The following is a 22477-nucleotide window of genomic DNA, read 5'->3' on the forward strand; positions in this document are numbered from 1 at the left end:
TTGCATTCTGACTGATTAATGTGTTTTTTTCAGGGCAAATTTCAGCCCCTAGATCAAGTTGTCGTTGATGATATATTTCCAAATTGCATCTTGTTGCTAAAACTGCCAGAACTTGAGAAGTCACTTCACCATGTGACAGAGGAAAAAGGTATGGCATGTGGGCCCCTGAGATCAGGCTGGTTAGAAGGTCACACAGCAGCTTCAGAAGGCTGCTGATGCATATTCTTCATTGGTGGTAGGAAAAGCTGTCACTCAGGGTGGCTGTATTTGTCAGTATAGATCCCCTTGGATTACCTGCTCTAGAGCTGCACACAGTGAAATCAGCTGGTCGTCCATAGGAAAGGAGTCACAAAACATGGCTTTAAGCTTAGTATTTCTTTCACTTGTCTATGACTTTAGGCAAGTGACTTAATTGCTTTATTCTTCAGCTTTCTCATTTGTCAAAGTATATAAAACTATATTGAATACCTTCTAAGATCTGGGCTTTGGAGATAAATAAGACACTGTCCATTCACTCACTTTGCTTTGAGTCTGGTTGGGGCAAGCGGCAAGAAATACACAGGCACAACATGTAGAAGTGAGCCCTGTGTTTCTAGGGATGCCATAGGATAGGCTTGGGCTGGGTGTGGGTGGGGTGAATGAGTAGGTTTTGTGTTGCTTTCTGTGGGGAAATGACCTCTGACTAGAGCCTAGATGAGTCACACCAGCAGCATAACAAAGGCATGGACATGTGCAAAGGTCATGGAGGGAACTTCCAAGTAACACCATGCAGGATGGTAGGGAATTGCACTGGATTGAGGCAGGAAAGCTGAGTAAAGGTTGTGAATGGGAGGGGCCTTCCATGCATCTGGTCTTGACCTAAGAGTCATAGCATGCCTGTGAAAGTTCTATAAAGACATTGTGACAATGTAGAGAATGTACTAGAAAAGCCAAGACCAGGAGCAGAGAACTGTTATAGTCTTCTAACCTGAGTTTAAGAGGTGGAGCTAAGCAAGCAACAATTTAGACCCAGAATTAACCACATACATGGTCAAATGTGGTCAAGGAAAGAGAGGAGTCAAGAATGGTTTCCCTTCACCCAGAGGATATGCACTAGTGGCATGGAAGAGCAGACCAAAGAGAGAAGCAAGTTTTAGCATTTATTTATTTGAATTTTGAAAGGAGGAAGTGAGGCATTGTGGGTGGATATATTTTGACAGGTTAGAATCACTGAAAAAACTGAACATTAGTGTCATAAAAAAACCAAATAGTTTCAGGGTTAATCTGGAAAATGGTGTGGGAATGAGAACAGGCCAATAAGCTATAGCTATTGGGGTCATAGATAGTCTGGCCAACTGACAGTTCTGAGACTAAGAAAGAAGTGATTCCAATAAGTGTAAGTTTACAGTGGGAAAGGGAGAACCTCACTGGTTTCATTTCACGTCTACTAATTCTTTCTTGGCCACACTTAGGACTCCACTTTGGATCTAGGGGGTGCATGGCGCCAAGATCTTATCAAAGCAGTCCCATTAAAGGCATTCCCTGATGCTGAGTTTGTAGGAGACAGGAATCTTTTTGTGGGTGACAAATGAAATAGCCCATAACCACTTTTGAAAGCTATAGTAATGAAAAATAATTACAAATGAGTTTAATTTCTGTCAACTTAACATGAGTTGAAAATGCAATTAACTTATCCAGAATTCTGCCATTAGCCATATAAAAACAGTCATCTTAAAACAAAACTCAGAAACCCAGATGCCAAAAACAGGACTAATGCCTCCTTGCTTGCTTGCTTCAAGTCTGTGTCTAAGAACAGGCCTTCTCTCTCCCATTCCTTCCTTCCAGCCAGCTGTTGTGTCATTATGTGAATTTCTATCCCAGTCTCCTTTACTTTTCCATATAACCTAACTTTTGGAAGATCTACATGTCTTTTTGAAAGTAGCTGTTACCAACTTTTGTGTGTATTGTATTGTGGGGTGTGTGTGTGTGTGTGTTAGGTTTCTAAAATGCTAGACTCGTTTTTCTTTGTTTCGTTTAGATGATAGTAAGTGAAAGAAAAGTCATTCAGAATAAGTGCCATGCAGCAAAATATACGTGCCCTAGAGGTTTTGGCAATTTTCTCAGAATTAAATTTTTTTCCAAAAAAGAACTATAGTCTGTAAAGTTGGAGAAAGGAAAGGTTTACAAACAAACAAAATCACATCAGGTATGAGTAGCTCATTCCTGTAATCCTAGCTACTCAGGAAACTGAAATCTGAAGATGGTAGTTGGAAGCTAGCCTACACAGTTTCAAGTGAAGCTGTGGTTCATGTGGTAGAGAGCCAGCCTTGAGCGGAAAAGCCAAGGGACAACACCCAGGCCCTGAGTTCAAGCACCAGCACTGATACAAAAAATAACACACACACACACAAACACAAAACCAAATGACGTGTGTGTGTGTGTGCGCGCGTGCATGCGCGCATGCATGCATGCACACACATGCTGGTCCTGAGACTTGAACTCAGGGCATGGGTACTGTCCCTGACCTTTTTGCCCCATATCTGGTGCCCTTCCACTTGAGCCATAGCTCAAAGCCACTCTGGTCTTTTTGCTTGTTAATTGGAGATAAGAATCTTAGAGTTTCCTGACCTGGTTGGCTTCAAACTATTATCCTCAGATATCAGCTTCCTGAGTAGCTAGGATTACAGGTGTGAGCCACTAGCATCTGGCCCAAACAATAAATTTTTTAAATAAGGAAGGAGAAGGAGAGACCTCAGCCTCTAAAGGCCTCTTTATCAAAATGCATATAAGCAATTCTACAGCATTTGATTCACTGTTTTGCCCAAAACATAAATATGTGAGTATTTTCTTTATGTAAAGTCTGTGTACTAATAAGGACAGAAAATCTACAAGGACATGTTTATCATTAGGGGCCTATTAAACAAAATGAGTATAGGACAGGCTTCTCCACACAGCAGTATGTATGCACTTACTGATTTACATCTGTTAACAGCCCTTCAGTAATTCCCTTTCATTGTTGTTATAACCTGCATCTTTACAGATGAAGAAACTAGGACTCAAAAAATTTAAGTAAGCTGCCTGACATCCAAGGATGTAAAGTAGTAGATTCAGCATCTATCCCCAAGTCAGTCGATAATGACTCGCCCTTCCATCTTAGTGTTCTGAATTACTTTATTCTTGTCAAGTTTTTAGGTGGTATTGAAGGCTAAAATAGAAACTTATTTTTCTTTTGACATCTTGGGGAATCCCCCATTAAGAATTGCCCTTTTGGGCTGGGGATATGGCCTAGTGGCAAGAGTGCTTGCCTCATATACATGAGGCCCTGGGTTCAATTCCCCAGCACCACATATGCAGAAAATGGCCAGAAGTGGCGCTGTGGCTCAAGTGGCAGAGTGCTAGCCTTGAGCAAAAAGAAGCCAGGGACAGTGCTCAGGCCCTGAGTCCAAGCCCCAGGACTGGCAAAAAAAAAAAAGAATTGCCCTTTTTGTGGAAGACAGAGGCAGGAAGGGAGACAGGGCTGAGACTGCTTCAGAAGTAGACATTTACCTATGCAGGGAGTGCCCAGGCCATCGTTGAATGATTGTGCTGCTTATTTGAATTTGGATCAGTATATTCTTAGAAATTAGTGTTTGGCTCTAATCTGTCAATTATTTTTACCTACTAAAGTGGGATCAGAATACATCCATGAGAGGGAGCAAAAGGTATAGAAATAAAAGCTGATTTTTTTGGGAGGTGGAGGACTTTCTTCCCATGGGCCCTTGAAAGATAGAGTAAAACTTAAAATATCTTCTCCTCCTCAGCTAGTAGGATATTATAATAAAGGCAGCAATGGCTGTGGCAATAAATTTAGGTCCTGTACTGATCTCTAGGTGTGTGTAAGCCTTCCCCTCTGTCATATCCCTGGTGCAACCCCAGCCACCATCACTGGGTGATCTGAATGAGCGTGGCTATGACCTTAGCACTGCCTTCTTTATTAGTGCTGAAAGTGTACTAATAAATAAAGACTTCATTTGCTTACTCTGGGGCTTAGAGTCCATTTCTGGCTAAGAAAGCTCACATTCAGTGGAGAGGTGGCCCAGGAAGGGACTAGTAAAGAGTCATGAACTTTGCCTTGCCTGTAATAGTCTGCTTCATGGTGTGAGCCAAAGCTGCACCATACTGTCTGATGGGATTAACAGGAAAAGCCAAGAAAACTTACCTGATTAAAATACCCCAGTATAGTTGCCAAGATTCTGTCCCAGGAGACTGAGAAACAAGAGACCATATGAGTTTCTCAGTTGTGGAAAACACTGAGAAAGTAGAAGTGAAAATGTGCTCTAGGCAGTTTATTCAACAATACATTGGGGAAATTCAAGTTTGTGAACCCATTACTTGATTGCTGAACATGCAATTTAATTGTGGACTCACTTTTATTCCATCTTTATTTTGTAAGTCATCTTTCCAGATGCTTGAGGCTAGTTTTATAGGCACCAGACACATAAGGAGAAAACCCTCTAGAATATACACATACTGTTTAGTTCATAGACTCTTACAGTACTAAGTTTAGGGCATGCTGTGTACTGTAGTGTTTTTCTTAATTACAAATAGTTTGTAGTCTTCATGAATATTTTAAACTTCCTTCTCAGAATTTATAAATTTCAAAATTAACCTGTAGTTTATATGCTGAGTCTTTTATAGTATTCTGGGATATGGTGATCCCTCTGCTAAGGTAATATTTAACTTAAAAACAAGTTATAATTTTAAATTTTTCTAGGAAAAAAACTCTAGGTCCAGATGGTTTCACAAGTGAATTATATCCTACCTTAAGGAATAAATAATACTCAAAGCAATAGTTCCTGTTCTAACTCTTTTGGCAAGTAGAGGAGGAAGGAATTTTGCAAAACTAATTTTATGAGATTAGAATCGCCATACTAATAAAATCAAAATTGTTATAAAAAGAAAAATCGACAACATCTTATGCCATCATAGACTGAAACACTTTTAATAATGTATGATTAGATTATTAGAAAATTGACTTTATAATTTCTTATTTCTTGACTCATATTAAAAGCCAGAAGAGATAAACGGAAGTATACGATCACAAAGTTCATATACTCTTCCTGAACCAATATGTCAAGTAGACCGTGATAAGCTTAAATATATGTAGCTGCTAACTGAAGTAATTAACAAAACAATCATGTCTACAAAAATCAAATACATGAGCTCTAAGTGGGATTTATTATAGGAATGCAAGGTTGCTTGAACCTTAGAAAATTAAAGTAACTCACAAATTTATACACTTATATATTACCAAAAGAGAACTACTTGGTCATCCCCAATAGTACAGAAAATGTAGTGGAAAAAACTCATTCCTGAAGTAAATTCTCAGCAAATCAGGAACAGAGAGAACTTTTCTAATATGCTAAAGGGCACCTGTGGCAAACTCTTAATGTCATCTTTCTTATAAATGACTGAATACAAATGTATTGTCCAGTTATATGAAAATGTTTTCTTTATATCTTTGTTCTATAAACTTTTCCTTCTTTTTTTATTCTTTAAAAGTTTGATAACCAACACACACATCAGCTTAGGCCTACACAGAATTGGGATCATCACATTCGTTGTCTACCACTTGCACATGTTTGGGCCACTGGAAAGACTGCAGGGGCAGTGTAACACATGGAGCTGTCATCTCCTCTGATTACTGTGGCTTCTTTTGGAACACTTCCCCAATGACCTGTGGAGGCTGTTTCACAAATAGAAGTATACAGTCTGGAATAACAATAAAAAGTAGTATACTAAGCATCTAAGCCAATATGTGATTTTTCCTTTAGCATTACTAAGTCATTTTGCTGTACATAATTATGCAGGCTAGACTTTTGTACAACTAACAGTGTAATAGGTTTATTCACAATAGTAGCACCACAAAGACATAGGTGATTATTTGTACTCCAACAATCTTAAAGGACCATTGTTTTATATATGATCTAAAATGTCATTCTATGGTGTATGACTACAAGCAGTAAACAACTGGATAGTAGAACAAAAGTATACCATTTATGTGATCTTCAAAAATTATGAAGTATCAAGGGATAAATGTGTCCCAGTTCATGTAAGATCAGTATAAAGAGCACTACAAAACATTGCCAAGAGAAATTAATGAAAAATTAAATAGAGAAACATAACACATTCATAGATTAAAAGATTCCAAATTGTTCAGTAGATTCAATGTTTAGCAGACTTTCTTTTTTGGTAGAAATTGACAAACTGAACTCTAGAATTTATGTGACTCTTGAAAGGACCTACAAAGCCCAAACACTTTAGAAAAATAATGAGTATAAAGAACTTACATGAACTATTGTAAAGTTTTATTTTGAAGCTATAATAACCAATTTAGGTAAATAAACGAAGCAGAATAGAGAACCTAGAAATGGATCTACCCTTATATAGTCAATTGACCTTCTCCAAAGGTGTCAAAATAATTCAGTGGGGAAAAGGGCAATTTTTGTTACAAATGTTGATGAAGAATTGGATATCCACCAAGTATGGTGGCACATGCCTTTTATCTTAGTACTAAAAATACCTGAGGCAAGAGGATTTTGAGTTTGCAGCTAGCATAGGCCACCTAATGAGATCCTAACTCAAATAAATAAACAAACAAATAAATAAATAGAGTTATTGGGAAAGATAAGGAGGAAGCAAAAGGAATTTAATAGCCCAAATAATAGACATTGACCCTAGCCTCACTCTTAGAGAAATTCACTCAAATTGGATCCTTCACTTAATTGAAAACTCAAAATCACTGGCCATAAAAGAAATGCAAATCAGTACAACATTGAGATTCCACTTCTAATGGGATGTCACAAGCAGCCATCCTTCCCTGTTACTCCCACATCCTCAGAAGATGGATGCTAGGGTGCTGTCCCCACTCTGTCCTGCCTACTCCTGTCCACTGTGTTGTCAACCATTGGCTCAGATGAGGTAGGCGGTGAGGGCCCTTAGTCCCTTTCTTGGGGACTCTTTTATAGATTGCAGAAAACTACCCCTGAGTAAGTGATGCTCATTTCCCATGATACAGAGGGGAGGAAGGGAAAGTGCTGTCCTATGTACTTCACAGATGGTTACTTTGCATTAGCCTTTGGCTTTCAATCATAAAAATGACTCGTGCATGATCGGTTATAAAGGAAGCTAAAGTGGGATGTGGCCCTTGCTAAATACAAGAAAAAGAAACTCTATGAATGAAAGCATTGCAAAAGAAATCCTGGCTTATTCACATGGCATATAAAGCTATGTGCATTGTGAGGAGAGGAAGTAAAATTTATAAGAGGTGGAACTTTAATCCCTGTAAAGGACTCAGTTGAGCCCACCATAAATCTAAATTCCCCTGAAATAGCTATGCTTATATTGGTAATACATTAAAAGACAGCTGTATCTCTTCTTTTATATTCCACTAATCCCACCACGGCAGCATGGAGTAGTTAATAAGATTTCTTTCCCCCTGAATATATGCAGTGAACTTCATAGACACCTGCCTTCAGTTGTATTTCTTTTCCCCTTGTGACTTCAGTTTTTATTTTAGAAAGGAAGTCTTTCATTGAAAACATTAAGGTGAGCTTAAATTCGCCAGAAGAAATAGATTGCTTAGTGTGCTCGTTGGCTGAGTTTTCAAAATTACCTCTTCTACAGAGTAGTTTGTATAATTTGAGCATTTTCTTACACTCCCATTCATTTAATGGTAGAATAACTGCTGACATTTTTTTAAGTGTCTCATGATGTTTCTCAAGTTTATGAGTTTTTTTAGAAATATAAAAAAATTTCAAATTGTTAACTTGTAATTGATGTACTCTTATGTAGTTTTTTTGTTTGTTTAACTTGCTGTACTTCTTTTAATTTAGAAATAGACAAGAAGAAATATTACAAGTACAGTGAAGAAAAGACATTAAAGTGGCTGGAGAAAAAGGTGCGGTACCTCTCTTTTGCTACCTTTTGATGAAAAGAAATAGTAATGTTGCTTCTAAAAAAAAAAATCTTTAGCTAAGGCAGTAAGACTGGATCCAAACTCCATCCTGTATATCCTGTGAAAAGAGAAAAACTGTAGAGAAAGATTCAAGACTGAGGAGAAACTTGGTTTGGCCTTTCTCCCTGGTCCTCCCACTGTATGCAAGGATTTCTTGCTATTGGTTAGTGCAGACTTGCATCCCTACTCCAGATCATGCCAGTCCTGATTTTATTGGCTGTGGTTAACCCCACAGCTATCTCTAGAGCTGTTGGTCCTCAGATGAAAAAGAAAAAGGAAGGAGGGAGGGAGAAAAGGAGAAAGGATTCCATTTTAGTTTTATGTTAGGGCCTGTGCTAAGGCACAACTCACTGGACTCATAGGACTCTTGTAGAACTAGGTACTGGTTTTTTATCCATTTCACAGAGAGGCACAAACTAAGCCATGAACACAGAGCAAACCCAAGCAGCCTCATTCCAGAGTCAGTGTTCACAGTCACCACAACATGCCCCCTTTCCCACTGTGGTGGCCTAAGCAAGTCTATGTATTGAGATCACCAACATTGATTCTCAGCCTCTCTCCAAATGCACAGCCATCTCATCTTCTGATAGCGGGTTCTCATGTACTTCTTAAATGGATTGAGGGCCATCTGGAAAGTCAAGGAGTTCTAGAACTAAGGTGAAAGATCCTGATTCTCCTGTGGCTGCTTCTAGGTTCATCAAACTGTGGCAGCTTTGAAAGCCAATAATGTCATTGTTGGTGCCCGGGTCCAGTCAGCTCTATTCTCTGGTGACCAAGCTTCTAATGACAAAGAAGGTAAGTAAATTGTTTCATCAGAAATTATTTTTGTCTCAAGTAAGTTCTTTTTTTTGTTTATTGTTTTGTGTGTTTTTTCAAATGCTTATCTAAGGAGTTAAAAATCTTACTGTCTCAGAATTAAGATACTGTCACTCTTCATATTCTTGCCAATATGCTCATTGTCCTTGGGACAAGTGTGCGCCTTATTTCAAAATCTAGGACTATTTCTACCTCACATCAAGACTGTCACTAGTTGGAACTTGTGTCATTTCATTCAGCAAATAGCTGTTTTAGATTAACAATGATAGCAACCTTAGGGAACTTTACTATCATTTTATGGAGTGTGTGTGATGTGCTAGGCCCTTGGCTAAGTGGCCTATGTAAGAGATATTTCTCATCTGACCTCACAGGAAGGCTCAGGAAAGTTGAAGTTCAGCCTAGAGTTGCCTTGTTAGCAAGTGGCAGAGCTGAGATGTGGGTGGATCTTGGCGTTCTCCGTTTCCACTTTTCACCTTGTTTTTGGGCTATTTCCCCAACATAGGGAAACAGCACATAGGCTTCATTTTTGCTGCAGTTTATTCCCATGAGCCATATTTCCTTAGATAGATCTCAATGTTTTGATCTTAGATGAAAATTAATTCACTTGCCAATTCTTTTCTTTCGGTTACTAAAGAACCTTATTTTGCCTTTTTCAGTGTAGTGTCCTTTTATCTTTATATGTACAGGTAAATAAACAGTTATGTGTTAACATTCTCAAGAGGGTGATGTAGAAATTATTCTGACCTTAAGCTCTAATTCAGTATTTTCTTAGTCTGGTTAAATGACTCCCAATATCTGACCTCAGCCATTGCAAACACATACATGCATACAGAGAGAAAATAGACATGAGGAACAGTGGCCTGTTTGTGAGTGATAATGATTAAATTAGTCATTGATTTGCAGTAATCATTTTTATAACACCTTGTTTGTACATACAGGTAGCTACTAGAAGTAGCGGATGACACACCTGCAATACTAAGTACACCTGCTATACTAAGTTCACCAGCAATCATGGTCCTAAATGGCTTTGAGATAAAAAGAGGAAGAATTAAAGCAAATGGGTGGCTGGCTGGATGGATGGATCTATCCACTGATAAAAACCATACAATTATTTTTCTTTTTTTACAAAGGAGAAAGTGTGTTTGGTACTGTTTAGACAGATCTTTAAGAATGGGGAACTATGGTTCTATAGAGATAGATGACTTATTCTAGCTGGTAAGCAAAGTCTTGAGTTCAGTGCTCCTGCAAAGACTCCCCATTTCAGGCTCTGGGCTGGGCTGTTCTTCCCTTCAGTATGTGCAAGAAGCTGTTTACACCTTACATTCTTCCTCTTTTAGACGTTTAGCTTCATATGGTACCAGAAACATCCAAGGAACCATACACTGGCTTTCTTATAATAGTTTTCTTTATCTCTTCGTGGCCCCTGGATAATTGCTAGCACAAAACCATGAGCAGAAGGGTCCAATGATAACTCACTTACACATTGACAGTGTAATCTACCAATTGAAATCAGGTGATCATCAGATGGCAGTCATTTTCTAAGTAGTATTGAGCCACATTGAAAGCAGAAGAGGATGAAGGAAGAAGAAAGTAAGTGAACATTCCAGTGGCAAACGTGAGGTCAGCTGTTGGTAGTTTATAGCCTCTCTGGTCATCCCATTTGGGGTTTAACTTCAATTGTCCATCATGTTCTACACACAATACTGAATTAGAGAACAGGATTTAGAAAAGGATTTTGTTGTCTGTGTAACCATATTTAATGTGATGTCAGAGTTGCATTTTAGTACTAAGGGTTCATATGCTAGAAAATGAATTATTATATATTCTGCTGAGTAAGTTTTTCATTTTTGAACAAGTTTTATTAGTTTGAGAGTGTGTATAATGCTGTTAGGAAACAAATACTTAACAGGCAAATCATAGAGATGATTTTTATTTTATTTGTCTTAAATGCTAATTCTCATTACTGTTTAATTATTACACTTAACTCTATGTGAAAGCAATATAGAAAAAGGTTTCCTTAAGAAAGACCGATGCCAGGTGCTGATGGCTTATACCTGTAATCCTAGCTATTCAGGAGGCTTAGATGTCAGAATTGTGGTTTGAACCCAGCCCAGGCAGGAAAGTCCATGAGACACTTATCTCCAATTAACTACCAAAAAACTGGAATTGGAGCAGTGAGTTAAGTGATAGAGTGCTACCCTTGAGCACAAAAACTCAGGAACTGTGCCTGGGCTCTGAATTCAAGTTCAAGGATCAGCAAAGGAAGAAAAAAAAGACACATTAATATCTTGTATTGTTACAACTGACTTTTCATATTCAGAGACCTCAACTAAGAAAGCAACCTTGAATTTTAGTTTAGTTTACTTTTGTTTTGTTTACTGGCATTTGGTGGGCATCTACCATGCAATGTATCACATTTTTGGAATTGTCTTTTATCTTCCCTCAGTCCTGACAGATGCGTATTAGTATCCCTAGTTTTCCAATGAGGAAACTAAAGTGAGAGCTTACATGATTTTCCTAAATCCAGAGAGAGGAAGAATTTGAATGGAGGTCAATTTGACTATAAAATCATCATAATTTCACTAATTTTTTTCTTTCACCATTTTTCTCTTTCAGAGGATTATGTTCGTTATGCCCACGGTCTGATCTCTGATTATATCCCTAAAGAATTAAGTGATGGATTATCTAAACATTTGAAGTACGTGTCTTTCTCTTTAGTTGTAATTAACAAGTCTTGGTGCCTCTTGGTTTCCCCAGCAATGGCTTTCCTAGGTGGATGTGATAGATTATTATTAGGCCATGTCATATATCATATGGATCAGAGTTGATTTCTAATTCACATTAATTGACTGGAATGAATTGATTGGAGAAATCTGCAGCAGTGAGTGTTGTCATTGGAATGATTGTTTTATATGATTGTAGAGGATACAGTTCATTAAAATTTTATCCCTAATGAGACTCAACTAATTTGGTTCTTTGTGAACATTTTGAGAGTAACAGAAGCTAAGCACAATGACTCACCTGTAATCCTAGCTACTTGAGAAGTTGAAAATGAGATGATCTTAGTTAGAGGCAAATCCTAACAGAAAACTTTGTGAGGCCCCTTCTCATCTGATAGGGATGCATGGTGACATGTGCCTATCATTCTAAATTGTGTGGGAAGCTGAAATTGGGGGAACTGAGGTTTCAGGCCTGCCGAAGGCCAGAAAATGTTCAAGACTTCCTTCCCACTGGACATAGAGGCATATGCCTGTATTTTCACCTAGGATTGGAGGCCTAAAAGTAGGTGGCACAAAGTGATACTCTTAAAGATAACTAGCACAACTATTCACAATAGCCAAGCTTTGGAAGCAGCCCAGATGCCCTATAACAGATGAGTGGGTAAATAAATGTGGTATATATACACAATGAAACTTTACTCATCCAATAGAAAGAGTAAAAGTATGTCATTTGCAGGGAAGTGGATGGACCTAGAGCAAATCATGCTAAGTAAGGTAAGCGAAGCTCAGAGACACAAACAACATAGGTTTTCTCTCATATATGGAAGCTAGATATAAAATGTAATTGGGCATGATAACCTAAGCATTCACACACAGATAAATGGAGGATGCCCTTAGGGGAGGAATCCAAAGATGTAACTTCTCTGAACATACTATTTATGAAACAAACTCCAGGAAATGGAAACATGGGGGTATTGTTGTTATTGTTGAAAGTAGTGGTCATGGTATTTGCTTTTGCTCTGGGTTTTTTTTTCTTCTTCCTTTGTGAGGAAGAAGGTACAGAGAGGGAGGGGGGGAAGGGTGAACAAATGCCATCTTGCTATTCAGTATACACTATGTGGAAAATGACCTATGTAATATGTGGTCAGGGATGGAAGAAGGAAACTGAGGGGAAGTGAAGGAAGGGGTGACATTCTCTAAAAAGAAGTGTTTCCCTGGATTTCTTAGCTGCTTGCCAAGAAACTTTATGTTTGGGTGGTTATTTGCTTAGAGCTTTTCAACTGGAATTTTTACATTTGGGTTAAAACTTAGGGGACAGGGACAATGGCAATGGAATTTCTACTTACTAGGAAAAGAGATCGAGGCCTTTCTGAACAGTATAATAATTAGACTAATTTGCACTTATAAATGAACTGCTTATGAAGACAAAACATTCCAGTGCCAAAATGAGAAACTATGGAGGCCAAAGAAAAGAAACTATTTCAACAAATGAATTCCAATTTTATTTCTTAGGCAATTCCCATATATGGAATTAAATAGCGAAATAAAGATTCATTCATTTAGACAAATTTCATTCTCAATTCTGAAAAGATATGTGGAGGTAAAGCTATCAGAAAATAGGGACTACCTAAGTTTTAAATTGGCAGGATTTCTCTCTGAAAAACCATGACTATGATTCTTACTTTTAACTTCCTTAGGCTTCCAGAGCCTTCAGCTCCATTGCCAAACCCTCCATCAAAGGTAAGAAACTGTGGCCAAGCTATCTCTAGGGGCTTGGAAAAATATAACATGTTTTACCACATGAATTTAGCTTGTGCTCGTGTATTTTAAAGCATACAAAATCCATCTTGCATGGAGTATTGCAATGTGGAATGTAGACTATACTGGGTTCTCCAATAGTATTTCTTATTTTTTTAAACTTTACCTGAATGCGGAAAACTAAATTCATTTTAGCCAGATTCCTCTATAAAAATGTTATAGATATTTTTTTATTTTTTTAAAGATAGATTCTCACTACTTAGCCCAAGCTGGTCTCATACTCACGATTTTCCTGCTTCTACTTCCCAATACTGGCATGCCAGGTCTGGACCATCATGCCTAGCTGAAATCTTAGGTTAGCTAGCTAACTTAATTTTATTAATCACCCAGAATACTCTACATACAATTTAAACATAGTTTGCCAGATCTAATTGTTGTTAACACAAAAGTACACAGAGCATGAGTTTTGTAACAAAGAACTCTTTGGTTTTTATTCTGAATTTGAAGTGAAGACTCTGTATATAAATCTCATTGGTTAGTGGGAATCCATTTCCTCTTCCAGACTTCTATACTGTCATCCCACAGCTCCTCTACTGATTGTGTTTATTCCTATATACTAAGACAAGAGGAGACAGTCAGTTATAAGCCACACTTGATGGCAGTCTAACATGTAGCAGACTAGGCTACATCTCAGCTAAGTAAGTACTACTCCAGGACAGGAGACTAATAAGCACATGTGTGGTTGTTTCCTACTCACTTAAGGAATGGATGCCTTGAAAGCATGCAATGCCTATATTGATGGTGCTACACAACTTTCCTGTACTGTGCATTCATTCATTCCTTGGCCTTCAGGATGGCCAACACAATCTGGATTTTTTTGTATATGTCCTGTTTGAAGGCAATGAAAGCAGCTCCAAAAACATGTATTACCTTGAATTTTACTTGAAAATGGAATCTGTATTCGTGTTTGGTAGGTTGTTAAAGCAGATATATCTCTTACTCTTCTAAAGAAAAGCATTGAATGGAAGTCAGTTGTTCTTAAACTAGGAGTTAATCACTGAGAGTAGCCTTGAGAACACAAAAACATAACTATCTTGATTTAACTAAGATGGCAAGGTGCTCTGAAAGTAATTGTTTCTTATTTCTCTCCATCAGAAAAATTAAGAATATTTCTTTACCTTCCCAAATATATCTTCCTTGGTAATAACTTAAAGATCATCCATGAATTCATCTAAGCCTGTTCTTGAAAATACTAGCCTCTGTTAGTTTCTGGAGTAATGCGTTTCATAAATTTGTTTTTCTCTTTTCCACTTTTCTCTTATTTTAATTTCCAAAATGTAGGTCATTTGTATTTTGTTACTTATGATTTAGATTCAGAGTCGTGTTTGGATTCAGGCTCCATAAAGCATAAGTCTCTGCTAAACTCTTGTTTTTGTGGCAAGAAAACATCCCAGACAACACATAGTAAATGAACTAGTATGGCAGTGTTCCAGCAAAATTACATTTATAAAATCCAGGGCCAGCTGAATTTGGCCAATGGGGACATAGTTGGTTTTTTCCTGCTTTAGAGCTCAGGCTCAGCATCTTGTCATTAAACCTCAGCCTCATCTCATAGGTTATATTAGTTGCTTTTCAAGACTTTCTTCTCTGTATGTTTTCCTGGGATTCTGGTGTACACAATACATATTGCACTGGGTGTTGTACTGTGAGTTAAGCAAGTGTAAGTTTTTTCTACTGTTTTACTTATGTGTGCCCTGGATTTGATTTTTTACAGAAATATACATGATTATTTTCAGGAAATACTTTCTGACAGCCATTGGGCATTTCTGCCTAGACTTATAATGGATGGATGGAGCTCACTGTCCTTCCTGTGTTTTGCCTCATTGTCCCTTACTATCACATATCTGCCAGTTCTGAAGCTGGACTTCCTCCCTCCCCATCTTTAGTCTTTTGAATTTATCACTGTCAACTAGCAGAGCTGAATGCAGCCAGGGGTGTTGGAGACATTCCTATTCTCTTTCTTATAATCTATTTGTAAGATGATAAATCCAGGTCTGACAGTAATCCCTGTGGTGCTGTTGTTCTCTTCCAGAACTGTGTCCCTTTGGTTATGTCCTTCATACTCGCTTCTGAGACACTTATCTCTTTCTGCTGAAGTGCCCCCCCCAAAAAAAAACATAGGGATTCAGTCTTAAATAACAAGAATCTCAATAAATATGACAGTGCTATTTTTCCCATACTATTTTTGGTAGGAATAACAAAACCTAGTTATAAGCAGAAAGTGTAACAATTATTATTTTATGTTAGTTACATTTGTAACTGGTGTCTTGTTTGAATGTGTGCTATTGAAACATCTGAACATCTCATTGTCCTTATTAAATAATTTCATATTCATATGGAAATATCTTTGTCTTAAGCTCTAGCCATGAACTTTTACAACTTGAGCTGTCAATCAAGTGAATAATGTCCAAGTGTTTATAATGACCTATCTGTGAGATACAGTTCATTGAACACATCCTCATGTCTTCATGCGCTCTAAGTTCTAAAATAGTTGTGGCCTTCAGCATCATGAGCTCTGAGTTCCACTCTACTGGTTAACAGTAACTTTAGTAAAGATAGGCATCCCCTTACTGCCATTTTCTGTCTTCATTTAAACATGAACATGTATTTATGAGAAAATTGGATACATCCATTCACTTTGTGCTGGTGGGTCATTCATTTGTGGTAAACTAGTCTTTCGCTTTAATGATTTATTTGCTAGAGGCTGCTGTGTGACTAAGGGAATTCCCTGCTGGGGTTGTTTGTTTGTTTGTTTGTTTTTAATGGCAAAGCTTTTGAAAAAACTTTCATAAAGTTTTATCTCCACATGTCATGGAGGCTGTGACATCTGTTAGCACCACCTCTACTGGCACTTTGGTTAACAAGGCAGTGCAAGAAGAATAAAACTGGAGACAAATCTCTGGTCCCTAAGGGAGATCCATTTGGCTCTTATGTGTGTATTTCCACTAACAGCTTGAAGGTCTTTAAAACTCCCAAGTTATAATTACCAAATAATTGATCCTCCATGTCAAACAAGACTCATCTGCCCTGCTTCTTATCTCTTCCATGAAGTGTGGTCATTCTGTATTATAATTATTAAGGCCATAGTCTAGTTCTTGCTAAGATTCTCACATGCATTGGTACAAAACACTGTAGTGAAAGGTTGAAAATACGAAGATTCAACTTAGCTACATTGAGCCTAATGGAAAGCACACTTTTTATAAAAATTAAGATCTCAATCAAGCCCACTACTAGGTGACCTTAGCTATTCACTTAGGTTTCCTGTCTTACTGGCTGATTGTTGTGTATGGCTATTCTCATGTGGATCAATTGAAATAGCTGAGTTAAAAAAAGAGGTAAGGATATGAAGCTATTCAAAGATGGTAACAATAGAATAATGCTGCCCTGTATTCATTTTGGCCATAAACCAGCCCCAGAGGTGAATGAAGTGAGGATTGCAGCTGAACACCTGGCTCCTTGCAAGGGAATTCTCATCTTTAGCTTTAATGATTTGCATTTGGCCCCTTGACTATCCTTGAAGTCTACAGCACCCAGATACCCACCTGTAGCTGGTGTATACAAACTGTTTTGTTAAGGGGCTGAGGCCAGGTTTTGTCATATCCCACTATGGATTCTTTCTGGAAGTGATATGTGGCTTCCTTCCTTAGGGAGGTGTCCAAATAAAAAGGAGTTTCTAAAAGTTAAATCATAGCCAGCTGTGTGCTCCTCTGTGCAGGTATGAATTTGCACATTGTTTTCAATGGGTTGGTGTATGTGGCAGAGTGATGTTTGATACTACTTCACTGCTCTAACATTGCAGAAACCAAAGTTATCAGATGAGACTGTAGAAGCAAAAGAAGATTACACTAAGTTTAACATTAAAGATTTGAAGACTGAAAAGGTATGTTTGTCTAGGTGTAGTGGCTACTGTCTGTCCTTAGCCCTCAATGAGTGATACATATATTTATCCAGAAACAAGTGCATGCTTGATTGCGGGTACATTTTTGACCAGGGAAAACTATTCACTTGCTTTCTGTGGCCGAATTGCTTATTCAAAATAGTGTATGGTAGTGAAAGCATTAAGCTATTAAGAACTTTTACACACCGAAGAAAAACATTATGCCTAGCAACAGTGTCCTCAAGTTTTTCCATGTGTTTGTAGGTTCATAGGTGGGAAGTTTCACTACAAGTGAAGTTTTCACTACAGGTTTTGTCACCCCAACTGCTCCAAAGCTTCCCAGAAATTATTGTGATAAAAATTAATAATAATCCCACTATTCAGCATTCACCTTATAAATGTGAGTTGGATAACATTTCTTACTAAAATGCACATGCTTTATAATAACAGGTAGCCTTTGAATTTTTGGTTCTGCCCCTTTCACTTATCAGTATATTTTGAAAATGTCCATATCTTATTATATATTATTTGAAATATTAATCATAGTTTCATGATACCCAATCATGAAACCTTATTCTATCATACAAGATGTGGCATTTAATTAGCCCTCTACATTTAGACATAAGGTTGTTTCAGAGTTGTTATTTTTATTTAATGAAGGTATAGACATTTTTCTTTTTACAGCCTGCATCTCTTCTGATTATTTCATTAGACACAATTTAGAACTAAATTAGGTACGATGAGCTTTGACATAATTGAAATATATATTCAATTTTGAAAGCTAATGTACTTTTAAAAACATTTTATATTCAAACATTTTTCAGTGCATATTTATTTTGCTTTTTTATTTAAATTTTTGTGTGTCCGTATTTGGGCTTGAATTCAGGGTCTACGTATAACTTTTACTATACTATACTATAACTTTTCTGTTCAAGGTTGGCATGCTACCACTTGAAAATGTTTACCTTTAAAGTAGAAGGTTTTTCAGTTGTTCATTGTCCATTTGCGGTTTTGTTTTTTGGTCTTTTCTTTTTTGGTACTGGGGATCGAACCCAGGACATTGCACTTGCTAGGCAAGTGCTTTGCCACTGAGCTACATCCCAGCCCTCCATTTGCATTTTTGCATATTGTTATTTTTGCTCCTTGCCTGTTTTTTCTGCTCAAGGCTAGTGCTGTACCACTTGAGCAGCAGCTCCACTTCCCCTTACCTGTTTGTATGTTGAGATAGTAATGGGTATGCCTAAACTAAAGCCATTTATTTGTATCCATTTATGGTACAGATAATGTTCTGCTGTGTTTTTAGCCTTTTCAACTGACTTTTTTAAAAGCAATTTTAAACTTTTTCTGATGTATAGAAATTGTTTTTATATTTTTATTGTGTTTATGTTTGGAAAAGCCTTGCCCATTTCAAGATACGTTAACTTCCTCTTAAGTTTGAACAATTTATTGTTTTTATTCTTATTAAGTAGTTTTATCTGGGCATGTGATATCTGAGCATGAGCCAATGTAAGACTGACCTAAATAGCCAATTCTCTACAGGGACATTTATATTTCTCAGTGAGAATCTTTCTGCCCTGCCTTCAGGAGAAATGACACTTGCCAGTATTTCCACTTGACCAGCCACCAGTGCTAGAAGAGGGTTGGATCAGGATTATAGTTAAATGTACAGGACAACTTGTCTGAAAGAGACTGTCACTCTTTACCATCTAGTCACAAATCAGACCTACCAAAGGTATAAGTGGCAGGATGAGAAGCAAATTAGCAGAATCATACACTATGTCCTTAAAGGACGTTTGGACAGCCAACTAGCTGGTTTTACAATTCCTAAGGAGATAAATACTTTTGTTTTCTGATCCCCATTATTGATTCTTGCTCTAAACAAGTTGTGATGCTTCCTGGTAAACACAGCTGCTATTTACCATCCTCCAGTGCATTTTATAGGACATAGAAAAAAAAAAGTATGTATATATAGTGACCAGGAAAAGAGAGAAATGTGCAGGGCAGAAGTATTTAGAGACAGCTTTATGGAAAGTATTTCTTTATAGAGTAAAAAGGAACAAACAGGACAGCTATCCTGCTGGGCTGGGATAATTGGCAATACAGGTCATCTTTTGAATATGATAGCGCTGTCCTTGGTTTCCCATGGAGTGAGTGAATAAAATCAGATGGTAAATTGCTGTGAATTATTCATCGTGTGGTAATACAAGTCTGTAATTCCTCCCCCTGACAATTGCCGCCTGTGGCAGTCCCATTGTTTGTGTTATTACACTTAATGTGCCTTCCAGAATTATTTCCCCAAAGTAAACCACCACTTGTAACATTCCTCCTTGGAAGGTGGCAGTTTTGTCTTAACATATTCCATCTCTGAAGTCTGAATTCTGAATAGATATCAAAACTCGCTTCACTTCCTTACGAAGCTGTTAGCAGCAGATGCTTACCTCCCTGAGTAAACCTTGAGGCATGCACAGTCTTGTCTGATTTGCATGTTTGATTTACAAATGTTGTACGTGCGTAACAATTTTTCTCTCTTCACAACAGAAAAGTAACAAAATGACTGCAGCTCAGAAGGCTCTGGCTAAAGTTGACAAGAGTGGAATGAAAAGTATCGAAGCCTTTTTTGGGGCAAAAAGTAAAAAAAAAAATGGGAAAATTTGAAACTTTGGAAATAAAATCTAATAAAGCAAAACCAAATGTTTGCTTCATACATGTTCCATTTTCATTCTTCCTCCATGCTGTACTTCCTGATCTTTAATCACTACTTTGGCAGGGAGAAATTTTTCTCCTTCAGCTTTGCTTTGGACTTAAATTTAGTACTTCTGAACAAAATATGGGAAACTGATTGTATAGCTTCAGGATGGTGGCCTTTGCTGTCTTTGCCAGAACGCAAAGCAATCATGTGAATTGAGATCACATCAAGACTTGAGGTGTCCTCCTAAACTGGACATTTGAAGGGATGGCTTGCTAGCTTATGCGCCTTTGCATAAGCCTTTACAAACATGGTTTTTCAGAGTACTGAAAGAAATGGAAAACAAAACTGTAATTTTACTAAGCTTATATTTCTAAGTATTTTTTGTTTTTGTAAATATATTTTTCAGAGAATAGAGAAAAGAATAAAACAAAAATTGTAAGTAAAACAAATTGTAATCTCCTACCTTTTTCAATGCCCAGAGATAATTTGGTATATTTTCTTACCAGAGAGAGAGAGAGAGAAAGAGAGATGAAAAAAATCATTGAAGGAATTATCATAGCAATTTTAGTAACTTTCTTTTTTGAGAATATCATTTTGTGAGTGTTTTCCCAGGCTACTAGGCATTCTTCATATAGGTATTTCAGGGTTGGGGATACAGCTCAGTGGTAAAACTGTTGCTAGACTAGCACGAGTAAAACCCAATCCTAGTTCCACCAAAATTAATTAATATAAGAAAATAAATGCCGGGCTGTGAATATGGCCTAGTGGTAAAGTGCTTGCCTTGTATACATGAAGCCCTGGGTTCAATTCCTCAGCACCACATACATAGAAAAAAGCCGGAAGTGGCGCTGTGGCTCATGAGGTAGAATGCTAGCCTTGAGCAAAAAAAAGAAGCCAGGGACAGTGCTCAGGCCCTGAGTCCAAGGTCCAGGACTGGCAACAAAAGAAAATAAATGCCGTTATAACAATATAATTTTCAGTTGTTTAGATACTTGATTACTTAAGCAATGTTCCCGTTTATTTACAAATGTTCAGTGTTTGAAGAATCAGATTATATGTGTCCTTAGAACAGATTTTCTAATAAGGATTTATTCGTTTCTGTGTAGCTGGCCTAGACAAAAGTTCAAGACCCAACCTGAAAAATAAACTAAAACAAAAAAGACGCAGGGACATGGCTAAAATGGCAGGTCATTTGCCTAGCACAAAGCTCTGGGTTTAAACCCCTAAAATAAATAATAATATGAAGATAATATCTATCTCCATATATAGTTATATGTATGGAAATACATTTCATAGAAATATATTTATTGTACTCAAGTAATAATTCTTACTTGATTAGTAATGATGTTGAAATTTTTTACCTAGGTGTTTCCTCTGTGGAATATTTAGTGCTTTTATTTTTTCTAATATTTTTATAGGTTTTTATTCTTAGTTAAATCACTTTTTAAACAACACACGAGATAAGGCTGTGGTTTGATTATTTTTCTTACCATTTTTGTTTTCCATTTGTCCTGTGGGATTAATTTCTTGGGTTCTAAAAGTAAGTTCTGATGGAATTTTTCTTATGACTTTGCTGGGGAAATAAAACTTTTTTTTTTTGCAGAATTCATTGCTTTCATTCAGAAATACAGTATTTCTCTATATTTATTCAAGTTCTAACCATTCCTTTCACTAACATTTTGTTCAACACCTCATAGAAATATTTCTTTTTAGGATAATGTCTTTCTTGGCAGTTTTCCTATTTTAATAGAATCTGTTTTTTCAGTTAGGTCTACTAACTGGTCATTTTATGACAAATTGTACATTTTATATGTGCATTGTTTAATCAGTTAAACTCAATCTAAAATATTTGTTTTTCTTTATCCTGAATATTCAACTCAAAATAAGGATATGAGTTCTAAAAACTTTTATGTAATTCTAATAGTTATACTTTTTTTGGTCTTTTTTATCATATTATGTGTGTTAGGATATTCAGAATGGTGTTAAAGAGTAATAATCATCTTTGACTTCTGGTTTTATTGCTGTGCTTTACCATTAATTTCTGAAAACTAGCTATTACTAATACAATAAAGAATGTCTGTCTTTGTTTATCATGATGTGGATGCTCTCTAGGTGGTTAGTGTTTGTCAAATCTCATTTTCCATTATTATCTCTAGGCTTTTATTTTGAGTTTTTCTTGATTACAATATTGCTGTTAGGACTTAAGTGTTAGACATACACTAGCTCTCTACCCTTTTCAGTGTTCTAGAATAATTAATTTTGCAAGGAATATTATTTCTTGGAAACAAATTATCAAAAGTAAAAATGTCTAGCACTGAAGGTTTTTAAAATTTGTTGTACTTTTTCTATTTGTTATATTTTTTATTCTGTAATTGGGAAGAATTTCTTCTTTCACTTGTACAGGCCACTTATTTGTTAGAATGATTCTCACTTTTTGTCTAACATTTTCTCTTGATTAAATCCAAGTTATACACTCTGGACACCACAGGCGTGATGTCATGCTTGATGCACCCTATTGAGATCAGTACTCCCAATGCCAATCACTCAAAATAGTGTCCACCGCACATTGCTATGACCTGCCT

General features: G+C 37.0%; 1 protein-coding gene across 3 annotated transcripts in view; it reads left to right on the forward strand.

Moving 5' to 3' along the window:
• Rnaseh2b (ribonuclease H2 subunit B) overlaps positions 1–22477 on the forward strand; it is a 50548-nt gene that overhangs the window by 22742 nt on the left and 5329 nt on the right. For 2 of the 3 annotated variants that reach the window (XM_048341428.1, XM_048341429.1), the window contains 7 exons: positions 34–148; positions 7854–7918; positions 8668–8770; positions 11408–11489; positions 13209–13251; positions 17129–17209; positions 19745–20400. In XM_048341428.1, the coding sequence (XP_048197385.1) occupies positions 34–148; positions 7854–7918; positions 8668–8770; positions 11408–11489; positions 13209–13251; positions 17129–17209; positions 19745–19861 (606 nt within the window). In that variant the 3' untranslated portion in view covers positions 19862–20400. Of the gene's footprint in view, positions 1–33; positions 149–7853; positions 7919–8667; positions 8771–11407; positions 11490–13208; positions 13252–17128; positions 17210–19744; positions 20401–22477 lie in introns of those variants that run through there. The other variant, XM_048341430.1, reaches the window with a different exon arrangement.

The sequence above is a fragment of the Perognathus longimembris genome, chromosome 3, assembly GCF_023159225.1.
Source record: "Perognathus longimembris pacificus isolate PPM17 chromosome 3, ASM2315922v1, whole genome shotgun sequence".
Taxonomy (NCBI): domain Eukaryota; kingdom Metazoa; phylum Chordata; class Mammalia; order Rodentia; family Heteromyidae; genus Perognathus; species Perognathus longimembris.